Source organism: Haliotis rufescens, unplaced genomic scaffold, assembly GCF_023055435.1.
Source record: "Haliotis rufescens isolate VD_foot unplaced genomic scaffold, xgHalRufe1.0.p SCAF_8, whole genome shotgun sequence".
In the NCBI taxonomy this organism is placed as follows: domain Eukaryota; kingdom Metazoa; phylum Mollusca; class Gastropoda; order Lepetellida; family Haliotidae; genus Haliotis; species Haliotis rufescens.
Genome location: NW_025964372.1, coordinates 9071456 through 9094812, shown reverse-complemented (window position 1 = coordinate 9094812; position 23357 = coordinate 9071456). Strand labels below are relative to the sequence as shown.

Sequence of the window (23357 nt, the reverse complement as noted above, 5' to 3'; positions counted from 1 at the left end):
GGGAAAATAAATAATCCACATCCATGCGTAATTTTAAGGTGAGCGTAGATCTGATGCCGCGCGAGTCCATTTTTCGCACAACATTCACTTTCCAGATCATATGAAAATGTGCGCTACAAACATTACTCAGTATTCAGGGGCTTAACTTGACAGCAATGTATGAAAAATTAGAAATTCTTATTGGCGGGATTCAGTGTAAAGACCATCGTTGGGTTTCTTGAGATTTGCCAAGTAATTGACGTTGTCACTTCAGTCATATGCTCTAAATAGTAGACTGCGTGAAGAAATATAGAAATTAACATAGATTCACTACTCACATGTAGTCTGGGTCAATCTGTTTCCACAGAAACGCTGTCCGTTAACGATGAAATAATCACCACAGTTTACATCAAAGACCCTGACTGTGAAAGTAACAGTCTTGAGGGCATCTCCCAGGTCCAGGTAGTAAATACACAAGGTGTCTGTTGGGTAGGTCACCCCACCCTCAGTCACAGGGCTGCGGATTGTACCAGTATTCTGGTCGAGGTCCGTCACACAGGTGTCTGAAATGTCAACACATTTTGCTATGTCAGTTTGCTATAATATATAGGTTTGAGCACTTGAAATGAAGCTGTGGGGGTGACATACATTTATGAAATATTTCTGTCATGTAGAGTTGTATATGCATCTTCATTTGGGGGATCAGGTTACAAGTTAAAACGGACTGGAACTGCAATAGAGATTAGCATTTGTAACAAGCTGCACCTTTCAAGATGCACAGGGATAATTTATTGATAAAGATTAATTGTGCTTCATTTAGTGAGTATTTGTATACACAAAATCAGGGCATATAATCTTCTATTGCAAGACTTCTGCTTACTTTCAGTGTAGGAGAAAGATATGTTGAAACCATTCCTCTGAACGGAGGCATCACTGTGGAAAGTGATATTCACATCACTGTCATAGATGTTGTCTGAAGATAAGGAAGTAAAATGTATACACATATAAACCACCATTTTAAACACATGTAATTGTCTTTCTTCGGTCTCTGATCCATGGGACATTTGTCCATGAACGTGGAGACCATAGATGTAGTTAGTATCTCTATCTTCAAAGGTTCAGGACTATTTGTTAAAACTAAATCAAATGTTATCTGAAGTTTACTTGGAAAACACTTCGTAAAGTGATGGACTTCCTCACAGATAGCATCGATGTGACATTGGGAGCATGATATTGATGCAATAATTTAGGCATCCCCATGGGCACCAACTGTGCTTTCCTCCTTGCAGATCTAATTATTTACGCATACAAGTCAGAATCTCTGCACTAGTTGGAAAAACAGAACAAAGGAATTTAGTGAAAAAGTTAACATCAGGGTCAGGTATTTCGATGATCTGATATCATTCAATAATGGTCAAATAGCCAACTCCCTTCAACTGATTTATCCACCTTAGCATTAGATGAGAAATCCCGAGAGACTGCCTCATCTGATTAAGATATATGCCTACAGATTCAAAGTAACAATAACTATCCACAACACTGGATGAAAGAAAGGATGACTTCATCTTTCCAAAGGTCCACTTTCCATTTATGTCCAGCAATATGCCAGCAGCTCCAATGTTTCACATCTTTTGAGCAACAATCGAGCAAATCCATTTAAACATACATTAAAGATATCATGTGTACATGTAAAAACATTGTTTTATCAAGCAAATGGTGATGGCAAGCATTGATGGTACAAACATATGTAAGATTTTGGTGAAGTCCTTGTTCCGCACATCCTGGAGGAAGAATAGCCATCGTAGAGCATCTGTATGTAATCCTTGCTGCAGGAGGTGGAGAAACTGTTACTGTAATAAGAATAATATCTCTGCACGTCGAACTCCTCCAGAGTGATGTTAACAACCCACAGCCGACCTGCTGGAGGCCTGATGGTGAACAGACAGTCGAGGTTAGGTAAGTAGGTGGCGCTGCCATCATCAGGGACCTGAATCTGTCCATCAGCATCTGTCAGGACCTGGTAACAGCTGTCTGTTGAGGAAGCAAAAGAAGATTTGATCTGTATGTTATACCAACGTTAATCTGGACTAATGCAATGATATATATATATACACAGTTAAAAACACTTATAACAATAGCAAATATTTTTCCAGAAACATCATCTTTCTCGAGACTGAATATTACTTACTGATCGATCATATGGCAAACGAAAGAATGCAGTTTTACGCAATATTAGAAAGTTTGACATGGCATTAATATGGGTGACCATTCACGTCATCAGATTGTGATGACACATAGATGTAGGTCACAGCAATGAGACAAAACTTAACAGTATCTGCAATATAGTTACAATATATAAAACCGAAATACACATTTTAATATCATTCGACAAAACTTTCTGACATGTGAAATATATTAGCCACCATTTTTAAAAGAGAGACGTGATGAGAAACAAAGGTAAATCTTTTACTCCAGAACGATGGCTATCATATATGAAATTGAAATATGGCCCAAACAACTTTTTTATCTGGATCACCATGGTGATTCCTCTGTTGGTCGCAAGAGACGACATTATTGAGAGGGTGGTCAGGCTCTGTGACTAGGTTGATGGCATCTTGCCCCAGCGGCATGGTTTGTTCCTTGTGTCAGTGACTGATTTTTCTGTTCCAGAATAGCATATTTTATAAAAGGCTGGCCTCATAAAGATAGAATATTGGTGAGTGCGGCGTTAAACATCAAACGTACGGACCGGGAACGCACGCACGCATGATGAAAGAGTAAAAGGAATAATATCGACAACTTTAAACTGCACACGTGTATCTCCGTCAATGTAGATATTGACATCAAGACACAAAACTGTAAACAGGGTCCATGGTTAAGGGAACTCTCGCCAGTAACCTTATATATACACGTTGATTTGATCATGACGTCTTGTATGGCCTATGGTTGATGGCATTGTTAACAGGTGATCGAATATACAAGCATAGTGATGGATTCAATAAACATGTGACATGTGAACGTACTTTCGTCGTATGAATAGTTCAGCACAAACCCCCTTCTCTCAATGTTGCCGTTTGTCACAAATTTGATGACTACATCTCCATTCATACTGTTATCTGAAATATAAATACTTCACTATTACTTGAAATTCTCACAATTCTCGGTTATATTCCCATGGTTATATTGCCAATGTCCATCACTGGCCACATGTGTCTTTGAGCAAAAAACATTCGAAATATGGTATGTCTGGCCACAATCACGTGTTTTATTGATGATGATTGTTCCCGCATCTGTATAAAGAACAATCACGTGGGCTTTTACAAAATGGAATATTTCTTTCTTAATCCAGGATTCCTCATTAATGCTTATAAGGTAGATGGGGCAAAAAACAGACAAGTTAAACGTGGAAAATATAATTATTATATTAGGTGAGGTGATATGAAATGAGGTTTAACGTCGTTGCGTTCACGATTATTGCACTTATATAGCGACGTGCATATACGTCTTTGTGTGTTCTTGGCTGTTTGTACAAGTCGGGACTAATGTCGATTTTGTAATGCTAGCCCACTGAGATACCATGCCGTAGATTAACACGAATAAACCACTCAGACACAGTATACTGACTTCGTGCCGACCAGTCCTGTTTTAGCCCTTCAATGTCGAGCGACAGGCAGGGTAACAACAAGTGCTATCTTTTAACGTTTTTTGGTATGACGCCAAGGATCGAACTCCCGACCTTCCGCTTTCCGGGCGGACGTTCTACCACAAGATCACAGAGGCGGTGAAATAGTATATAATAAACTTAATAAAACCCACATGTAACGGACAGTACAACTTAGTTGTCAATCGTAGAAGAGAGATATGCATATTTGCAAATAGTGATGGCGCCCCTATCCTACTATAAAGATTATAATATATAGTTATTTCCTTCGTTAAATCAGGCGATAGGAATTGTACTAATTAATTTCACTGATTTGAACTCAAACGATTTTGGTAGCATGGTACCTGCAATGAAGCACAAATGTATGTATACACAGTTGACACACTCACGGGGATCATGACTTACAGAAGTACGTTCTTGGTGATCTCATCCTGCCACACAATCTGCTGTTGCCGGTGAGTCCCGAGAACTTGGTCTCCACGAAGTCGTAGCTACATGATGTACTCAGACTGTAAGATGAGGAGTTGTAGTACATCCTCTGAACGTCAAACTGAGAGTACGTCAGATTGAACCTGTAAGGACCCTGTGTTGGAGGTCTGATGATATAAGTGCAGTTCAGATTACGTCTGTAGAGACCTGTACTGTATACGGGACTCCTTATTGTGCCATTAGAGTCGGTAAATAGCTCATCGCAAATATCTGAAATACCAAAATGAGAATTATGATAATGACGAAAATCTTTTCTTTCAAGGGAGAATGTCGTCTTTCGAAGGAAATAAAGTGTTATATCAATATTGGAATATATCAAGATGATTGGTATGGGGAGTATATTAATCCATCGATCTTTTATATGCATGATATTTATCAGTCTCGTCAATTTACGATCTCATACCTTTATGAAAGGGAACCACTATTTCTGTCTTTTAAATGTATCATATCGTATAATTTATGCCATTACCTTCTTCAATCTTGTAGGACGCATTGAAACCTTGTCTGCTGATCTCGTTGTTTGTATGAAAGACAAAGTCGAATTGTCTCGCATTCGTGTACCCTTCAAGAAATAAAAGTGCATTTGTCTTACTTGAAGAGAAAGATGATAAAGATAATAAACAAATCATGAGTACCATTATATTTAGAAAATAACATGAACGTTACTCACAAGTAAACATGGTTCCTGCAGCGATGGCACCACAGTACCTCCCGGAAGTGTAGGACCCGTCTGAGAAGTATATGTAGTCGTTGTAACAGCTGCTCGAACTGTACGATGGGGATTCAAGGTCGAAAGCATTGACGGTGACCGTGACCTTAGTCTGGGTGTAGGATGTGAACATGGTGTATCGGCAGTCAAGGTTGTTGTGGTACAGACCACTGCTTGCCAAGGGGCTGATGAGAGTGCCTTCAGTGGTGTTGTACGTTACCAGGCATCCAGCTGAAAATTGATGCATGCTATGTGATCAACAACAGGATTATAGGATTTTGGTAAAGAAGGGCAAGGTGCCATTGTTTCTATGGACATAATGTCATGAAAAGGAACGTATCATCCAAGTAAACAGCAGTAGGTTAATGTTTTTTGTAATTTATAAAGAATATGGGTTTTGTCTGTGACTGATCATTCTGATTGAAAACGATTTGTGATCACAGACACGGAGTAATGTGCATCATGTCATTGACAGTCTTTAAGAAAGAGAAATTAATGATTGACATAGTCACCTGGCACGATGTCGTAACGGATGTTGAAGCCCACGTTTGTCTGATTATTGTCACTGATGAAGGTCACGACAAATGTACCGTCAAAGTTGACTGTAACAGAAAGAGGTATAATATGTTTTAAAATGTCAGACTGTAGAACGTGAGAAAGATAATCACGAATCACACCTATATCAACCAGGACAATTACAACATTGTTATTTGTTATGGACCTTGAGGCAAGAGCTCTCCTGTATACGTGACTAATACCAGATTCATTAATTACATTTGGCTGCGCATAAGAACACATTTCTCTTATTTGAATAAAGGGGATAAAAGCCCTTCACTTACAGCTGCGAGTCCCGTATTGGTATCCACACAGTCTCTCTTCGCCATTCATATCAACATAGTCATTACAGACAGATGTGCTGTTGTCAGGGTCCTCCAGGTGGAACTGATTGAGACTAAAGACAATTGTCTGACCCACTACGTCGTCCACATTTATTGTGAAGATGCAGTGAGTGCCACCGTTGTAGGAACGCCTGTACACTGATTCATAGCTATAACCAGAGTAGCTGTTGATGTAGCCCGCAGTGTCGGTCAGCGTTATATTACATGAAACTGAGAAATTGACATTATTCATCTGGACGCAACTTATCAAATGTGTATACGTAAAATATATCAATATATAGAATGGGTAATTTATTGAAAATGACCATAAAACCACATAAAGAAACATTCTTAGGGCAATAAACCTAGATCACCTTTGATCACTTATTATCATCGAGATAACCTACCGGGCCTTGTGTTGTAGTAGATGTGAAAGACTTCCCTCCTCCCTGTGACTGAATTAACAGAGTGATGGTACCTCACAGGCAGCTCAGGCTCCTCGGATGAGACTGGAAACATATCAAGAAGTAGGGCGTTATTACACATCATATATTAGTGTCAGTATCTGATCAGTTTGATGTTCAGCACATTTTTTCAAGATAGATAACTTGCACTTTATCTGCTTGGTTTTCGCGCTATGAAAAGGTCCTACGCTGGTCGTAGGAGGCGGCCTCTTGGAGAATGGTTTGGGTTGTCACGTAAGGTGGCTGATATGAATATGTATCATCTTACATAAACGGTGTTGATCGTTGATACCAATACCGCTCACTGGATTGTCTGTTCCAGGTTCGATTATTTAAAGGCCGCTGTCACAAAGCTATATTATAACTTGAGTGTGGCATTAACGACAAACAAACCAAAAAACATATTCTTCAATTTCTAAATACTATAACAATGCGACACCCTATATTTTTAACTTTTAGTACAGTTCTTACAGTTATACTGGCCATAAACGGTTCCACAGTACTGTATGCCGTCGATCTCCACATAGCTGCCAGAACACGTGCCGTTGCTGCTCATAAAGTTGTAAGGCATATAGAAGGGACTGAAGTACATTGTCAAGATGAATGGGTAGTAGGGGGGACGAATGATGTATTCACAGTCCATTTCGTGTGCAAGAGGAACTCTTGATACAGTGTAGGAATCCAAATTCCCTGACGTTGAACGATATACTCGATCACATGTGTCTGAAAGAAAACGATGTCATGATATGATTTTAGGGATACCAAAGGTGATAATCAGTGTTTTCCTGTATTTCAATTCACTAATTTACAAAATCATATACTATTCTAAAGAACACTAAACGTGTGTGGGACAATCATTCATGCACTGTAAGTTTTGAGTTTCTTCTAACTGTTGAACGGTGACTGGACACATTGTGCTCTTCTGTTCTTTGAAAAAGACAGAGAAAATAATTCACAATATATTCATCGAACTATCGACGCATTTTCTTTTCTTTTCACCACACAAGGAATCTATAATGCCACTTACAGTTAGTTACAAGGTAGTCGACATCCACTCCTCGTCCTGTGCTGTAACTATTGGACAAGAAGGTCATGTTGACCCTCCCTGTCATATGGACTGAAGGAAAAAAGCGCACATCCAGTAAATAATAGTAGTTTTATGAGTTCTAAATGGACACATTGAAAACTGTATTTTCCCTGAAGTAAAGTAGTACTACTTGTTTTTCGGCATTCCCAATTTTAGATTATACTGAGACAATATATCATCTATGTAGCTCACTATTTATGTTTTAGGAATAGTATTTTGGATCGGAAAGGCTATAAAAGTACAATAATGAATAGGCAAAGGAAATAAGACATTGGTACACAACGAACAAGGATGTGCAGGTAAATATAAACAATCATCAAGATTGTAATAACATAACATACTACACAGCAAATAGAAAATGTGTTACAGGGCACAACACACACACACATTGAAAACTGTATTTTCCCTGAAGTAAGGTCATACTAGCTGTATTTCGGATAACCGATTGTAGTTTGGCTCCTTGAGAAGAAAAAAAACATACAAAAATATATTGTCCTGATCCATAGCAAATCCTCAAAAAGTGACCTGGGGTACAATGAACTAATGCTAAACATAGCAGAGTTATACCCCCACTTCTTTGTGCATATGTTACCTCTGTGTCGTCTTTTGACGTCATAGAGAAAAATTGATTTTCGTCCTTTATGGCAAGCTATTTTTTGTTGAATGTATAAAGTTATATAATAGCCAAAAAATACATTTGATATTTATTTATGTCATTCAGAGCTATTAAATAACAAAAAATACTTTAACATTACTTTTATTGGCGTAGACTAGAAAGTGGAGAAATTTACTGTTTAACAACGCTTTACATCATCTCGGAAAGCACTCAGCAGTCTTCTCTTTTTTCAAACAGGTTTCCAAGATTTGCAGTTAAATTCACACCATTAGATGGGAAAATAAATAATCCACATCCATGCGTAATTTTAAGGTGAGCGGTAGATCTGATGCCGCGCGAGTCCATTTTTCGCACAACATTCACTTTCCAGATCATATGAAAATGTGCGCTACAAACATTACTCAGTATTCAGGGGCTTAACTTGACGGCAATGTATGAAAAATTAGAAATTCTTATTGGCGGGATTCAGTGTAAAGACCATCGTTGGGTTTCTTGAGATTTGCCAAGTAATTGACGTTGTCACTTCAGTCATATGCTCTAAATAGTAGACTGCGTGAAGAAATATAGAAATTAACATAGATTCACTACTCACATGTAGTCTGGGTCAATCTGTTTCCACAGAAACGCTGTCCGTTAACGATGAAATAATCACCACAGTTTACATCAAAGACCCTGACTGTGAAAGTAACAGTCTTGAGGGCATCTCCCAGGTCCAGGTAGTAAATACACAAGGTGTCTGTTGGGTAGGTCACCCCACCCTCAGTCACAGGGCTGCGGATTGTACCAGTATTCTGGTCGAGGTCCGTCACACAGGTGTCTGAAATGTCAACACATTTTGCTATGTCAGTTTGCTATAATATATAGGTTTGAGCACTTGAAATGAAGCTGCTGGGGTGACACACATTTATTAAATATTTCTGTCATGTAAAGTTGTATATGCATCTTCATTTGGGGGATCAGGTTACAAGTTAAAACGGTCTGGAACTGCAATAGAGATTAGCATTTGTAACAAGCTGCACTTTTCAAGATGCACAGGGATAATTTCTTGATAAAGATTAATTGTACTTCATTTAGTGAGTATTTGTATACACAAAATCAGGGCATATAACCTTCTATTGCAAGACGTCTGCTTACTTTCAGTGTAGGAGAAAGATATGTTGAAACCATTCCTCTGAACGGAGGCATCACTGTGGAAAGTGATATTCACATCACTGTCATAGATGTTGTCTGAAGATAAAGAAGTAAAATGTATACACATATAAGCCACCATTTTAAACACATGTAATTGTCTTTCTTCGGTCTCTGATCCATGGGACATTTGTCCATGAACGTGGAGACCATAGATGTATTAAGTATCTCTATCTTCAAAGGTTTAGGAATATTTGTTAAAACTAAATCAAATGTTATCTGAAGTTTACTTGGAAAACACTTCGTAAAGTGATGGACTTCCTCACAGATAGCATCGATGTGACATTGGGAGCATGATATGTATGCAATAATTTAGGCATCCCCATGGGCACCAACTGTGCTTTCCTCCTTGCAGATCTAGTTATTTACGCATACAAGTCAGAATCTCTGTACTAGTTGAAAAAATAGAACAAAGGAATTTAGTGAAAAAGTTTACATCAGGGTCAGGTATTTCGATGATCTGATATCATTCAATAATGGTCAAATAGCCAACTCCCTTCAACTGATTTATCCACCTTAGCATGAGATGAGAAATCCCGAGAGACTGCCTCATCTGATTAAGATATATGCCTACAGATTCAAAGTAACAATAACTATCCACAACACTGGATGAAAGAAAGGATGACTTCATCTTTCTAAAGGTCAACTTTCCATTTATGTCCAGCAATATGCCAGCAGCTCCAATGTTTCACATCTTTTGAGCAACAATCGAGCAAATCCATTTAAACATACATTAAAGATATCATGTGTACATGTACAAACATTGTTTTATCAAGCAAATGGTGATGGCAAGCATGGATGGTACAAACATATGTAAGATTTGGGTGAAGTCCTTGTTCCGCACATCCTGGAGGAAGAATAGCCATCGTAGAGCATCTGTATGTAATCCTTGCTGCAGGAGGTGGAGAAACTGTTACTGTAATAAGAATAATATCTCTGCACGTCGAACTCCTCCAGAGTGATGTTAACAACCCACAGCCGACCTGCTGGAGGTCTGATGGTGAACAGACAGTCGAGGTTAGGTAAGTAGGTGGCGCTGCCATCATCAGGGACCTGAATCTGTCCATCAGCATCTGTCAGGACCTGGTAACAGCTGTCTGTTGAGGAAGCAAAAGAAGATTTGATCTGTATGTTATACCAACGTTAATCTGGACTAATGCAATGATATATATATACAGTTAAAAACACTTAAAACAATAGCAAATATTTTTCCAGAAACATCATCTTTCTCGAGACTGAATATTACTTACTGATCGATCATATGGCAAACGAAAGAATGCAGTTTTACGCAATATTAGAAAGTTTGACATGACATTAATATGGGTGACCATTCACGTCATCAGATTGTGATGACACATTGATGTAGGTCACAGCAATGAGACAAAACTTAACAGTATCTGCAATATGGTTACAATATGTAAAACCGAAATACACATTTTAATATCATTCGAGGGAAGAGAAAAAACTTTCTGACATGTGAAATATATTAGCAACCATTTCTAAAAGAGAGAAGTGATAAAACGAAGGTTAATCTTTAACTCCAAAACAACGGTAATCAAATATGAAATTGAAATATGGCAAAACAACTTTTTTGTTTGGATCCCCGTGGGGATTCCATGTTTGAACTGGCCCCTAGCAACCTCTGCTGGTCGCAAGAGACGACATAATGGAGAGGGTGGTCAGGCTCTGTGACTAGGTTGATGGCATCTTGCTTGCATATGTCTGAGTGCGGCGTTACACATCAACAGTACGGATGCAGGGATGCACGGACGCACGCACGCAAACACATATTGATATTGATGAAGGTATTGATGAAATAGTAAGAGGAATAACATCGACAACTTGATACTGCACATATGTATCTCTGTCAATGTAGAGATTGACATCGAGGCACAAAACTGTAAACAGGGTCCATGGTTAAGGTAACTCTTGGTTGATGGCATCTTGCCTCAACGGCGTGGATTGTTGATCATATCAGTTTTTCTGTTCCAGGCTGCCGTCATGAAGAAAGTATATGTCTGAGTGCTGCGTTACACATCAACAGTACGGACGCAGGGATGCACGGACGCACGCAAGCACACACATATAAGGTATCGATGAAATAGTCAGAGGAATAACATCGACAACTTGATACTGCACATATGTATCTCTGTCAATGTAGAGATTGACATCGAGGCACAAAACTGTAAACAGGGTCCATGGTTAAGGTAACTCTTGTCCAGTAATCTTACATATACACGTTTATTTGATCATGACGCCCTGTATGACCTATGGTTGATCGCATTGTTAACAGGTGATCGAATATACAAGCATTGTGATGGATAGTATTTGCTAAAAGATTCAATACACATGTGAACGTACTTTCGTCATATGAATAGTTCAGCACAAACCCCCTTCTCTCAATGTTGCTGTTTGTCACAAAATTGATGACTATTCCTCCATTCATACTGTTGTCTGAAATATAAATACTTCACTATTACTGGAAATTCTCACAACTCTAGGTTATATTCCCATGGTTATATTGACAATGTCCGTCACCGGCCAAAGGCCAGTAACATCGATCAATGTCTGTCATGTTACAGAAAACAAAAACAATCGAAATATAGTATAAGACATAATGCGATAGGAATTGTATTAATTTATTTCTCTGATTTGAACGATTTTGGTAGCATGGTACCTGTAATGTAGCACAAATGTATGTATACACAGATGACACACTCACGGGGGTCATGACTTACAGAAGTACGTTCTTGGTGAGCTCATTCTGCCACACAATCTGCTGGTGCCGGTGAGTCCTGAGAACCTGGTCTCCACGTAGTCGTAGCTACATGATGTACTCAGACTGTAAGATGAGGAGTTGTAGTACGTCCTCTGAAGATCAAACTGAGAGTACGTCAGATTGAACCTGTAAGGACCCTGTGTTGGAGGTCTGATGATATAGGTGCAGTTCAGATTACGTCTGTAGAGACCTGTACTGTATACGGGACTCCTTATTGTGCCATTAGAGTCGGTAAATAGCTCATCGCAAATATCTGAAATAACAAAAAAGAATTCTTATTATAACGAAAATCAATTCTTAACAGGGGAGGTCTGTCTTTCGCGGGAAAGAAAGTAGATTATCTCGATACTGAAGTATATCAAATGGATCGGTTTGTGGAGTAATCCATTGATCTCTATATTTTTAGTGTTCGTCAATCTCATTACGTCACAAGTTCAAGAGTTACATGGTAACATGGAACCACTTTTTCTGTCGTTTAAGAATATCACACTACGTATACCATTACCTTCCTCAATCTTGTAGGACGCATTGAAACCTTGTCTGCTGATCTCGTTGTTTGTATGAAAGACAAAGTCGAATTGTCTCGCATTCGTGAACCCTTCAAGAAATAAAAGTGTACCCGTTTTACTTCATGTACAGTCAAAGAGTCCATTTATGATAACAAATCACGGTGATCAAATTGACAAACATAATATAAAACGTTACTCACAAGTAAACGTGGTTCCTGCAGCGATGACACCACAGTATCTCCCGGAAGTGTAGGACCCGTCTGAATAGGTTACATAGTCGTTGTAACAGTAGCTCGAACTGTACGATGGGGATTCGAGGTCGAAAGCATTGATGGTGACCATGACCTTGGTCCGTGTATATGATGTTAAAATGATGTATCGGCAGTCAAGGTTGTTGTGGTACAGACCACTGCTTGTCACGGGGCTGATGAGAGTGCCTTCAGTGGTGTTGTGCGTGACCAGGCATCCAGCTGAAAATTGATGCATGCTATGTGATCAACAATAGGATTACATTTACTTATTGTTTTGGTAAAGAAGGGCAAGGTGACACTGTTTCTGGGAACATAATGTTATGAATAAAAGTTATCATCAACATGAACAGCAGCTTTATGTTAATGTAATATATACAGATAATGAGGAGTGAGTGAGCTTGGTTTTAGGTCGCTTTTAGCAATATTCTAACTCTATCACGACAGTGGATGTCAGAAATGAGCTTCTCGCGATGCACCCATGTGGGGAATCGATCCCAGGCCTTCGACCTGACGAGGGGAAGCTTGAACCACTAGGCTACCCCAATGCTTTCAGAATATGAGTAATGTCTGTGAGTGATCATTCTGATTGAATCGATCTGTAATCACGGATGATGTTATACATCTTAAAAGTTACAAGAAGACACGATGCAATGTGCATCATGTCAGTGACAGTCTTTCAAAGTGGAAAAGACAAGTGTTTTCTATACACCATTAATGAAATAGTCACCTGGCACGATGTTGTAATGGATGTTGAAGCCCATGTTTGTCTGACTATTGTCACTGGTGAAGGTTACGACAAAAGTACCATCAAAGTTGACTGTAACAAAAGGAGATAAAATATGTTTTTAAATGACACAACTTGAGAAGGATTATTACACCCTCTCATATTTTAACCAGGCCAATTACAACATGGGTATTTGGTATAAATTATTGGGCAAGTGTCACCAATATGCAAAAGATAATAGTTGTGTTTCTGTCAGAAGATCCCTCACAACTACGGATTTCTTAGACAAAATCTGCCCTTCTGACTATTAGCTACACTTTGTTAAACATAAGAACAAATGTGTTTTAATTGATTGAAAATGATAAAAACCCTGCCCTTACAACTTCGAGTCCCGTATTGGTATCCACACAGTCTCTCTTCGCCATTCATATCCACATAGTCATTACAGACAGATGTGATGTTGTCAGGGTCCTCCAGGTGGAACTGATTGAGACTAAAGACAATTGTCTGACCCACAACGTCGTCCACATTTATTGTGAAGATGCAGTGAGTGCCGTCGTTGTAGGAATGCCTGTACACTGACGCATAGCCATGACCAGAGTAGCTGTTGATGTAGCCCGCAGTGTCGGTCAGCGTTATATTACATGAAACTGAGAAAGTGACATTATTCATTTGGACGGAACTTATAAACAGGCAGGTTAAGTTTGTATTTTCTGAATATTCTCACGATTTTCGCTCCTATTATCGGTACCTTCTTCCAAAACAGATTGCAATATCTCGCCCACTTTTGGCCACTTTTGCCCAGCTACATCATGGGGAACAACTCACTACCCACTAAAAATACCGTTATCCAATTACGACATCATCAATATGCGAGAGGTATGTTCGAATGTCCAGAAATGACGTCATGATGGCACAATGTTTATTGTGACGTAAACCAGGCCTCATTCTTTATTGTTCTTTGCGATTTATCTCGTAGCATCTTATATTAGTATTTGAAGAAGCATTTCAAGGGCAATAAATCTAGTTAATCTTTAATCACGTATTTGTCATCTGAGATACCTACCGGGCCTTGTGTTGTAGTAGATGTGAAAGACTTCCCTCCTCCCTCCGACTGGAGTAACAGAGTGATGATACCGCACAGGCAGCTCAGGTTCCTCTGATGAGACTGGACACATATCAAGTTACGATTTCTGTTTTTTTGGTGAAGTAGGGCCTTATGACAAATTACAAATTCCTATATAAGTGTCAGTCACTTTGGATTTTCAGTACAGCGTTTCAAGGCTGATAAGGTGTGATCCATGTGCTTTACATGTTCGACGTCCCGTGGAGATTTCGGGTTATAACAGGTCCATAGCAACATATGCTGGTGTATGCTGGTTGTAAGAGGCTAGCTAATGGATAGTGTGGCCAAGCTCAGTGATTTGATTGCGTTTCATCGCACATGACGACGTGAGTCGTTGCTCATAATATCAATCACAGGATTGTCTCATCCAGATTCGAGTATTTACAGCTCGCCGTCATGGAATAAATTAAACGTCAAACACCAAACAAACAAACCATTTTCTTCAATTTCGTTTAACTTATCTGCTCTAAATGCATACACCTATAACAATGCGACACCCTATATTTAAACAAATATATTACAATACAGTAGTAGTAGTAGTAGTAGTAGTAGTAGTAGTAGTAGTATAGTATAGTTCTTACAGTTATACTGGCCATAAACAGTTCCGCAATACTGTGTGCCGTTGATCTCCACATAGCTGCCAGAACACGTGCCGTTGTTGTCCGTGAAGTTGTACGGCATAAAGAATGGACTGAAGTACATTGTCATGAGGAAGGGGTAGTACGGGGGACGAACGATGTATTCACAGTCCATGTCTTGTGCGAGTGCAACTCTTGACACAGAGTAAGAATCCAAAATCCCTGACGTTGTACGATATACTCGATCACATGTGTCTGCAACACAACGATGTTGTCATAATTTGCTACACAGGGTGCCAAGGTTATAATGAGTGTTGTCCAGTATAACACGGACTTATATCAAAATCAACAATTAATTCACAACACACTGAACGAGTGTGACTTTCATCCAGAAACTGTACACCCTGAATTGCTGAAACCTGTTGTATGATGACTGGAATAAGAAAGTTGGGTTGAGTAAGGATTGTTCTTCATATATAAAACTTGCAAACTAAATACATCTGAACTTTGGCCATGGTGCTCTTCTGTTCTTTGGAATCAGTCGTACGGGCCGCAACTGTCGTTCGGATTACCCCGTGTTTACGTTTTCGAGGTTGCCTGATTCGAAAACACATTTCATGATCTGGTAAGCGACGCTTTGATTGGTCGGATGAAAAGTCGTAATGGTCTAATCTGATTTTAATGAGATTGAAACCTTTTGAACAGTTTTATGAATTTTAGTCAATCTGACTGGAAAATATTAATTTTGTAAATTGCCTGAAATATCTTGGAGTTTTGTAAATTGCCTTAAAAACAATTTCAGTCAATTTCGAATAATGATGACAATCTTTTCTTCACAGAGATAATGCTGCTGGCGGAGGAAAAGACGTTACCTCGATATTGTAATATGTCAAATGGATTCACAATTTGCTCATTTGTTTCGTTTGTGTGTTGTTAAACGCCGCACTGAGCAATATTTCAGCCATACCTGACGGCGGTCTACATGATCGAGTGTTTGACATCATGGGCATCGTTCTACGCTAATGGGATACGATGACATGCATCAACCAAGTCATCTAACCTGACCACTCAATTCTGTAAGTCGCCACTTACGACAAGCATGAATAATGTCATTGCTGAAGACCAAGTCCCGCCTAGGTTTTTACGGGTTAATTAAGGTGATATACGCCGTGAGTGAACTAACTGCACTCGGGTTGTATTCAGACATTGCTTTGGTTAGGTTAGCGTACACGTCTAAAATGAACTTGTCTTTGCATAGTGTGTGTTACTTACAGGTTGAGTTGGTGGACGTGTCCCTGTCGTATCCAAGAGTGTTTGTAGTCCCGGCCCTTGTTCCTGCCAGCCCTTGTAAATTGGGCATCCAATATGAATATGTTATCTACAGAAGGCATCGATATGGTCTAAAGAGGTAAAAGGACTGCGTCAATGAAACCAGTTGACTTCTAATATTCTCAGTGTTAACTGATTACCTTAGGGTTTTAGGTCTATATTTTATATCTAAGGCCGCACTCAGCAATATTCCCGCTATATGACGGCCGTCTGTAAAGAATCGAGTCTGGACCGGACAATCTGGTGATTGACAGTATGGACATCGATCCACAAACCAAGGCAACGAGCCTGACCAGCCGATCCATCTACGAACTATGCTGCTTGCACCAACGGTGTCAAACAAATTTCACTCACCTCACCCACGGAGGTAAAAGACTAATGCATTGTGTATTTTCTTTGCAGTGGCTTCCAGCAGACCAAGAACAAGAACAAGAGTCGGTATTCGAAACAGTAACACACCAGTTGTATGTTGTACATGTTCAGTGGTATTTCATCTGTCTGGTGACATATATCACAAGGAAAGCATGTGACAATTATCCCATATTCTAGGCAAGTATCTTATATTTATCATAATGGGTGGGTTTCTCGGATAAAAACGATATCCGTTGCGGTCATATTCAGATAGAGATGCAAATATCAAAGGTCAATTACGGAATATTTTCACTGTTTATAAACAAACATGGCATCGCCCTATCATTCGGCGATCGAGTCAGAATTAACCATCGAGAATCTGGAAAAACTACTGTGACAATTGCTTTCATTATCAAAAGAATAGTCTAATAGAGTGAAAACCAATGTCTTAATGGTGACGTAGCTAATTCATTTCGGAAGTTTGGGCAACTTTGGATTTATAAATTGCGAAACAATTTTGCGCGGGCATAAGTAGCCATATCTTTGCTTGTAGACCTCTGCGGCTTGGAACCTTTTCCACAAATTAAAAGAGTTGGATTTGGCCGAAATATGTTCGAATTGTTACCTTGTTTCGTTTTGTCGCTGTGTGTACGTACATTTGACTGCACTTCGTAATGTTATGACAGGACAGGCCGACTGTCAACAAGGTCTGGCTGTGGCCGTGACGTTTCATAGACTAGGGTTAGAGTAGCTTCCCTGGCAGTTACTCTATCGGACAGACCGATGGATGGCAGCGAAAGGCAAGTTAAAACAATTTGCGTTGGCAATTGTTGTTTTGCATGTAGTTACACCACTGCATAAGAAACAGGTTTCAGTTGGAACTATATTGGCTACTGTCACTGTCCGACTGACACATCTCTTATTATATTAATGCGCACATTCCAGGAAAACTTGAATGTTGAGGTAATGTTTGTGACAGATGGAGAGAGACTTTCGAGCACAGAATTGAAGAATGACTTTATATGATACTGAGCTTATCACGCTTGTGTGTTCGGGGAGAGTAAGTATCCTGTATTAGGAATAAATGTTATGTATTAAGCTCGCCTTGGCTCGATGAAAACAATGTTCAATTCATAATATTTATTCAGGATACTAGTATGTACCCTCCCCAAAACACACAAGCGGGATAACCTCTCATGACACGATAGTATCAATTTAATATTGGACAGTCGTAATAGGCTTACAGGTGGTGTAGGAGGGGCTTGTGATGGCTGGTGCCGTGTCTGAAACGTGCAAGGAAGTATTTGAAATAGAAAAATTAAACATAACGAGTAAAGGAAATATTCATATTGTAGTGTTACATTGTCAGCGGGAGTTTGCCTCTAAAGTTTGAAATAAAACTGCTGTTACGGATTGTATGACTGATTCAAAATACTTTTTAAAGCAAAGTCTGGAATGGAAGTCGCCAATTTGAAACTAGTGCCGCAATGCTTAAGAAAGCTGCTTTCTTAGTGGCTAATGTCGACGTCCTGTTAGTAATTTCATTGGTCGGTCAAAGTTCGCGAAAGGTCTTTCTGACGTGACCTGTAATGGGATGTCCTTAGCGGTAGCGAGAACTTGTATCCGATTTAGATGACATTGAGGTAATCGGGGCATGTGATTTATCATGTTTTGTTTATTTAAAGCAGTGATTGTTTATTGTTAAGCAAGTTTATCTCTGCAGCCGTTGATATATGCAGCTACGGAGTAGTGGATCACTGCCTCGGACTAACGAGACTGATGAATGTGTGATTTCAGCAATTCGTTGTAAATCAGGTGTGTCGGAGTCGGAGTGCGAGACTGTCGGATTAACGGGTCTAAATAAAACTGATTTAATCGGTTCCCATCATTAATTTGTGTCGGATAAAGCCGATTGTCGGATTAACGAGACTTGACTGCACTGATACATAACGTTGTACCTGTTTAAGATGTGGTGCGAAGAAATTATTTTCTGAGCGAAACAGTGCTTCAGAAATAACTTTACGTGTTATAAAATCCAATGTTAAATATTTACGTGATACGTTTACAAACAAATATATAAATCATTAATCAGAAGTTCTCTATATACCATGACTTTTAGAATTTGGAGAGAAAGATTTATACTCACTTGACGACTGCGCCTGGCGTTTCTTGCGGAGTGAAGACATCCTCTGCAACATCATGAAAAACAAATAAATGTCAAGAAAACAATTTACTTGTGCACTGTATTTCAACTGCAATTTTTTAAAAGTGATAAATGTCTTCAAGCAGTCAAGTAATAGTGGCTTGTGAATAGAAGTTTGAATGTAGTGAGGAAGTTTAACTGCTGCACATTTAAGCCTCAATATTTTTATGTATGCAGGTATGTAATTACGAAAGAAGCCTGTCATAAAAAAACCATCTTGTACTTTACAGTGGGATTACGTTATAAATGACACAAATATACTCTACTGATGTACCTACCAGCCAGTTAAGGTGGCTGTGGGGTTCCGCGTCACACACAAGCACTAGACACAGCCCGGCCAGCACTGTGGCCACGCCCAAGTAGGGGGAAAAGGGCATCTTGATGCACGCGTATGTGCACTTGATTGACAGTCGGCACTGAAATTAATATATATACTCAGCAACAAAAGTTCAAACAATCGAGTGGATACAAACAACCTTTCTGGTGTTCAAATCGGATACGAAAATATGAATACATGTAACACAAACGCAACCTCAGCAGAAAAACACGATCTGATGACAAAAAGTGTCTTTCATGCAGTAATCATGCTATTGATTATGTAAACCAGGGTATAAAAGCACGCGTGTTGTAGGGATTCGGTATGCACTGTTTCTGCTTGTCTTGACAACTGCAACACGGAAAAACATCAAATTTGTCAAACATTATTTGAAGTATGGAGGTGTCTAGCTCACCGTATAAGGCGTTACGTGGAGACCAGCCAGGCCCGGCAGCCTCCGTGGTCTAGTGGTAGAGCGTCCGGCCGGAGAGCGGAAGGTTCGGAGTCGATACTACCATAGTGTTGGTATACCTTTCGTCGTTTAGCTCTCTGGGATGGGTCGTAGCGAGGATATTCGTGAACGATCGTGCATTCAAACTCTGACGTTTCTCATTGCATACTAAAACGCTGAGTTCAAGAATAAATGGTCTGAATGATCAGTTATCTTGCACGAGATGTGCCGTCCGACCTTAAAGACTTTAAGAAAATCCTACCAGCAGAAAATACATCTGTTAAACAATCTCTCAGTAGCCCGTATGTGATCGTCCTATGCTCCCAATTTGTATCTGGATAATTGACAAGGAAGATTGTAGAGTTCCTGTAGAGTATCTGGGAGGACAGAGCGTTGTGAGAGGGCGATCTCCAGCTCTTTCACATGCTTTCGACAGGGTTGAGGTCTGTTGACCGGGCTGGCCACTCCATGCGGACAATGGTCTCCTGCTCACAAGCAGGCATCAACGACACTGGCACAATGAAGTGCGTTATCGTCCATGAGGATGAAGTCCGGTCCAGAAGCCTGCGGTCCAAGGTACACATCCAGACTGTCATCCCTGTGGCGCACACCTGTCATCGTGTCCCGCTGTTGGAGATCGGCTCTTCCACCTCTATTGACTGCATACCCTTCGCGACCGGAGTCCATCCACACGGAGACGATTGCTGACCGACTGAGTAGAAACGTTAACGCCACTGGCGTTCCGCTGGTCATTTCTACGTATGATAACAGTCATGAAGTGATAGCGTCTTGCTGCAATCAGGAGAAACTTGTCTATCCCGCTGTGTGGTGGGACGCTGTCGACCATCTTCATGTCGCCGGAAACGTCTGGTATCGATTGTTTGGCCTGTTGATCATACTTTGACTGACACCAAAGACGTTTGGAACGTGACTTCCAGTTTCAAGCATGCCTATGCACCTGCCGAATTCTTCGGTCATATGACGTCTTGGACGCTGAGAGGACAAAAGTGCTTTCAGTTGTTGCCATCTTCAGATGCAAATGTTGTTGTTAATCTCCGATAATAAGGTTCAACGATTCTGTCACAGTACATCCAAAGGATATGCCTTCAGGAACCCATGCTTGCCGTAAAGGCGACTATGCTTGTCGTAAGAGGCTACCAACGGGATCGGATGTTCAGGCTCGCTGACTTGGATGATGCATGTCATCTTATCCCACGTGCGTGGATCGATGCTCATGATGTCAGTCCCTGGATTGTATGGTCGAGACTTCATTATTTACGGACCACCGCCATGTAGCTGGAATATTGTTGAGTGCGGCATTAAACAACAAACAAATAAACAAAACAAAACATAGTGCCCATGACTGCATGCATGACCGTTCATCGTGGAACTGTGGTCCTACGGCGGTTACACATCATTTCGAACCGGGGTAATTTAATCTATATTTGTTGGATGATTTTTTGTATCATCAAAACTTGATTCTGAGCCAACTTTTGTTTGTGAGTGTGTGGGTGAGGGAGGGAGTGAGTGAGTATCGTTTTACGCCGCTTTTAGCAATATTCCACCAATATCACTTTGGAGGGCACCAGAAATGGGCTTCACACATGTTGCCAATGCGGGGAATCGAACCCGGGTCTTTGGCGTGACGAGCTAACGCTTTAACCACTAGGTTACCCCCATAAGCCAACATTTTAGTAGTTTATAGACAATGTATATTCAACGATCTCTTCAGACCAGAGGACGAGGAGGAGGATGTCGCGGTCAATAATATAACGGTCTCTCAACTTAAGTATGACTTAGGTCATACCTTACTCATTGGTCATTATTTTGAGTATGAACAGGGTCATGTAAAATTTATTGGGGTGGACATAAGTAGTAGTGTACAGCGGTTCAGTACCGCTCAGGATTTCAGTACCACTCAGGAATTCAGTACCACTCAGGATTTCAGTACAAAGATGGCGGCACGTGACGTCACTTCCGGTCACGTGACCGGCGCAGTGCATGATGGGTCCCGCGTGCGCATCCATTTCCGGGGAGGAGGGGAAAACCCGGAGAAGCGCACGTAAAAGGTGAACAAGATCGACATTGAAAGAAGCGCGTCAAAAATCTTTTGTTGTTGTTGTTGTTGTTGTTGTTGTTGTTGTTGTTCTAAACATGGACGTGAAGGTGGTTGTGGTGGTGAAGGGAGGGTGGTGGTGAAGGGAGGGAGGGAGGGAGGGAGGAGGAGGGGGTGGGTTCTTTGTTTGGGTTTGAGGGTCGTCAAAGCAAAGGATGAAAGCGTTCTTTCGGGAGAGATGGGTGGCCCTGGAAAGGGCCGTTGGAAAACAAACTGGAAACAAGCTGGACAAGGGTTGTCTCCTTGATTACATTACTTTCCTTGATCTCAATACTAGATAATAATACGGACCACCCAAACAGCCGGGTATGTCAATTCCGCGTTGAATAGTTTGTTGTAATGCTGCCATAGCCTCAGACTTGTTCTTAAACCAGTGTGGGCTCTGCGATAGCCTCGTCTCTGATTCACCCCGTGGGTAGCCCACTATTGTCCACGAATAGACTTTCATCCTCCGCTGGCATTGTTGACTGTTGGTCTGACACGTCAGACAGCTGCATCGAGATGACATGGTTGATCTCTCCTTCATTGCTCGACTGTGACGGTGTGCGTGGCTGCGCCCTTTTATAGGAGAGGCACTGACACCCTGCTTCCTGATTGGTCGAAAACGCATCGAGCTGATGGGTTCGTTCCGACACTTGGTCTGAGCCCCGGTTTTCTAAATCGGACCGACCGTTGTGTTTCTTTTTTTCATAAGAAATTGTATGGGTCATGGGAGAGATAGGAAGAAACAAATAACAGATAAAACAGAAAGGTCATGCTTGAAAGGATCAGTTGCCTGGTGTCAGTCAGCCAGAACACAGGATGGCATCACATGATGATGAAGAGGTCATGACCAGCCCTTTGACCCTATGCCATCCTTTTACGATGTTCATTGCAGGACCCACGGGATCAGGAAAAAGTTCCTTTGTGAAATCATGTATGGAGCAGATGCATCACCCCGAGGTGTTGGATACGTCACCCCATCGCATCGTGTGGGTGTACAGCGAATGGCAACCGCTTCATCATGAACTTGAAGAGATGGCAGACCGCTTAGGGGTCGCTCTTGAGTTTGTCTACAGCATGAAAGAAGCGGATCGTGCCTTGCCCGATAAAGGGGTGGCCCCACATTAGCTGGTCATTGATGATTTGCTGGGGGACAATACGAAAGAAGAAGAAACCGAAGTGCTGCGATGGTTCACCAAGAAAAGTCATCACCGAAACACATCTGTGCTGTATCTCACTCAGAACTTGTTTGCTCAATCGCCGCAACATCGCACCATCAGTCTGAATGCTCACTACATGGTCCTCTTTAAAAATCCGAGAGATGCATCGCAGATCGACAGTCTGGCTCGCCAGGTGTTTCCAGGCAAAGTTCCTTTTCTACGCTACCCGAGAGCCTTACACTTACCTGTTCTTGGACTTGAAGCCCACCACGTTGCAAGACCATCGCGTACGCGCCCGCCTGTTTTCGAGATCCGAATTACCCCTCGTGTATGTGCCGATCCTATGAGATGAAGAGACTTTCAAAAGGAGGTGAACCCTCAGACCTTCCTTCAGTTGACCTACATCCATCA

General features: G+C 40.7%; 1 protein-coding gene across 1 annotated transcript in view; it reads right to left on the bottom strand.

Annotated features, from left to right (window-relative positions):
• Positions 1-23357, bottom strand: part of LOC124120197 (cubilin-like) — a 99325-nt gene that overhangs the window by 52110 nt on the left and 23858 nt on the right. The window contains exons 2-28 of the mRNA XM_048389180.1: positions 19200-19337; positions 18865-18907; positions 17963-18001; positions 16311-16382; positions 15042-15293; positions 14401-14502; positions 13715-13984; positions 13338-13427; positions 12560-12829; positions 12356-12448; positions 11810-12103; positions 11433-11525; positions 9881-10168; positions 9018-9110; positions 8476-8700; positions 7208-7297; positions 6652-6903; positions 6124-6225; positions 5678-5947; positions 5351-5440; positions 4800-5069; positions 4599-4691; positions 4046-4339; positions 3003-3095; positions 1723-2010; positions 860-952; positions 318-542 (exon numbers count right to left, since the gene is read on the bottom strand). Of these exons, the coding sequence (XP_048245137.1) occupies positions 318-542; positions 860-952; positions 1723-2010; positions 3003-3095; positions 4046-4339; positions 4599-4691; positions 4800-5069; positions 5351-5440; positions 5678-5947; positions 6124-6225; positions 6652-6903; positions 7208-7297; positions 8476-8700; positions 9018-9110; positions 9881-10168; positions 11433-11525; positions 11810-12103; positions 12356-12448; positions 12560-12829; positions 13338-13427; positions 13715-13984; positions 14401-14502; positions 15042-15293; positions 16311-16382; positions 17963-18001; positions 18865-18907; positions 19200-19298 (4483 nt within the window). The 5' untranslated portion in view covers positions 19299-19337. The remainder of the gene's footprint in view (positions 1-317; positions 543-859; positions 953-1722; positions 2011-3002; positions 3096-4045; positions 4340-4598; positions 4692-4799; positions 5070-5350; positions 5441-5677; positions 5948-6123; positions 6226-6651; positions 6904-7207; positions 7298-8475; positions 8701-9017; positions 9111-9880; positions 10169-11432; positions 11526-11809; positions 12104-12355; positions 12449-12559; positions 12830-13337; positions 13428-13714; positions 13985-14400; positions 14503-15041; positions 15294-16310; positions 16383-17962; positions 18002-18864; positions 18908-19199; positions 19338-23357) is intronic.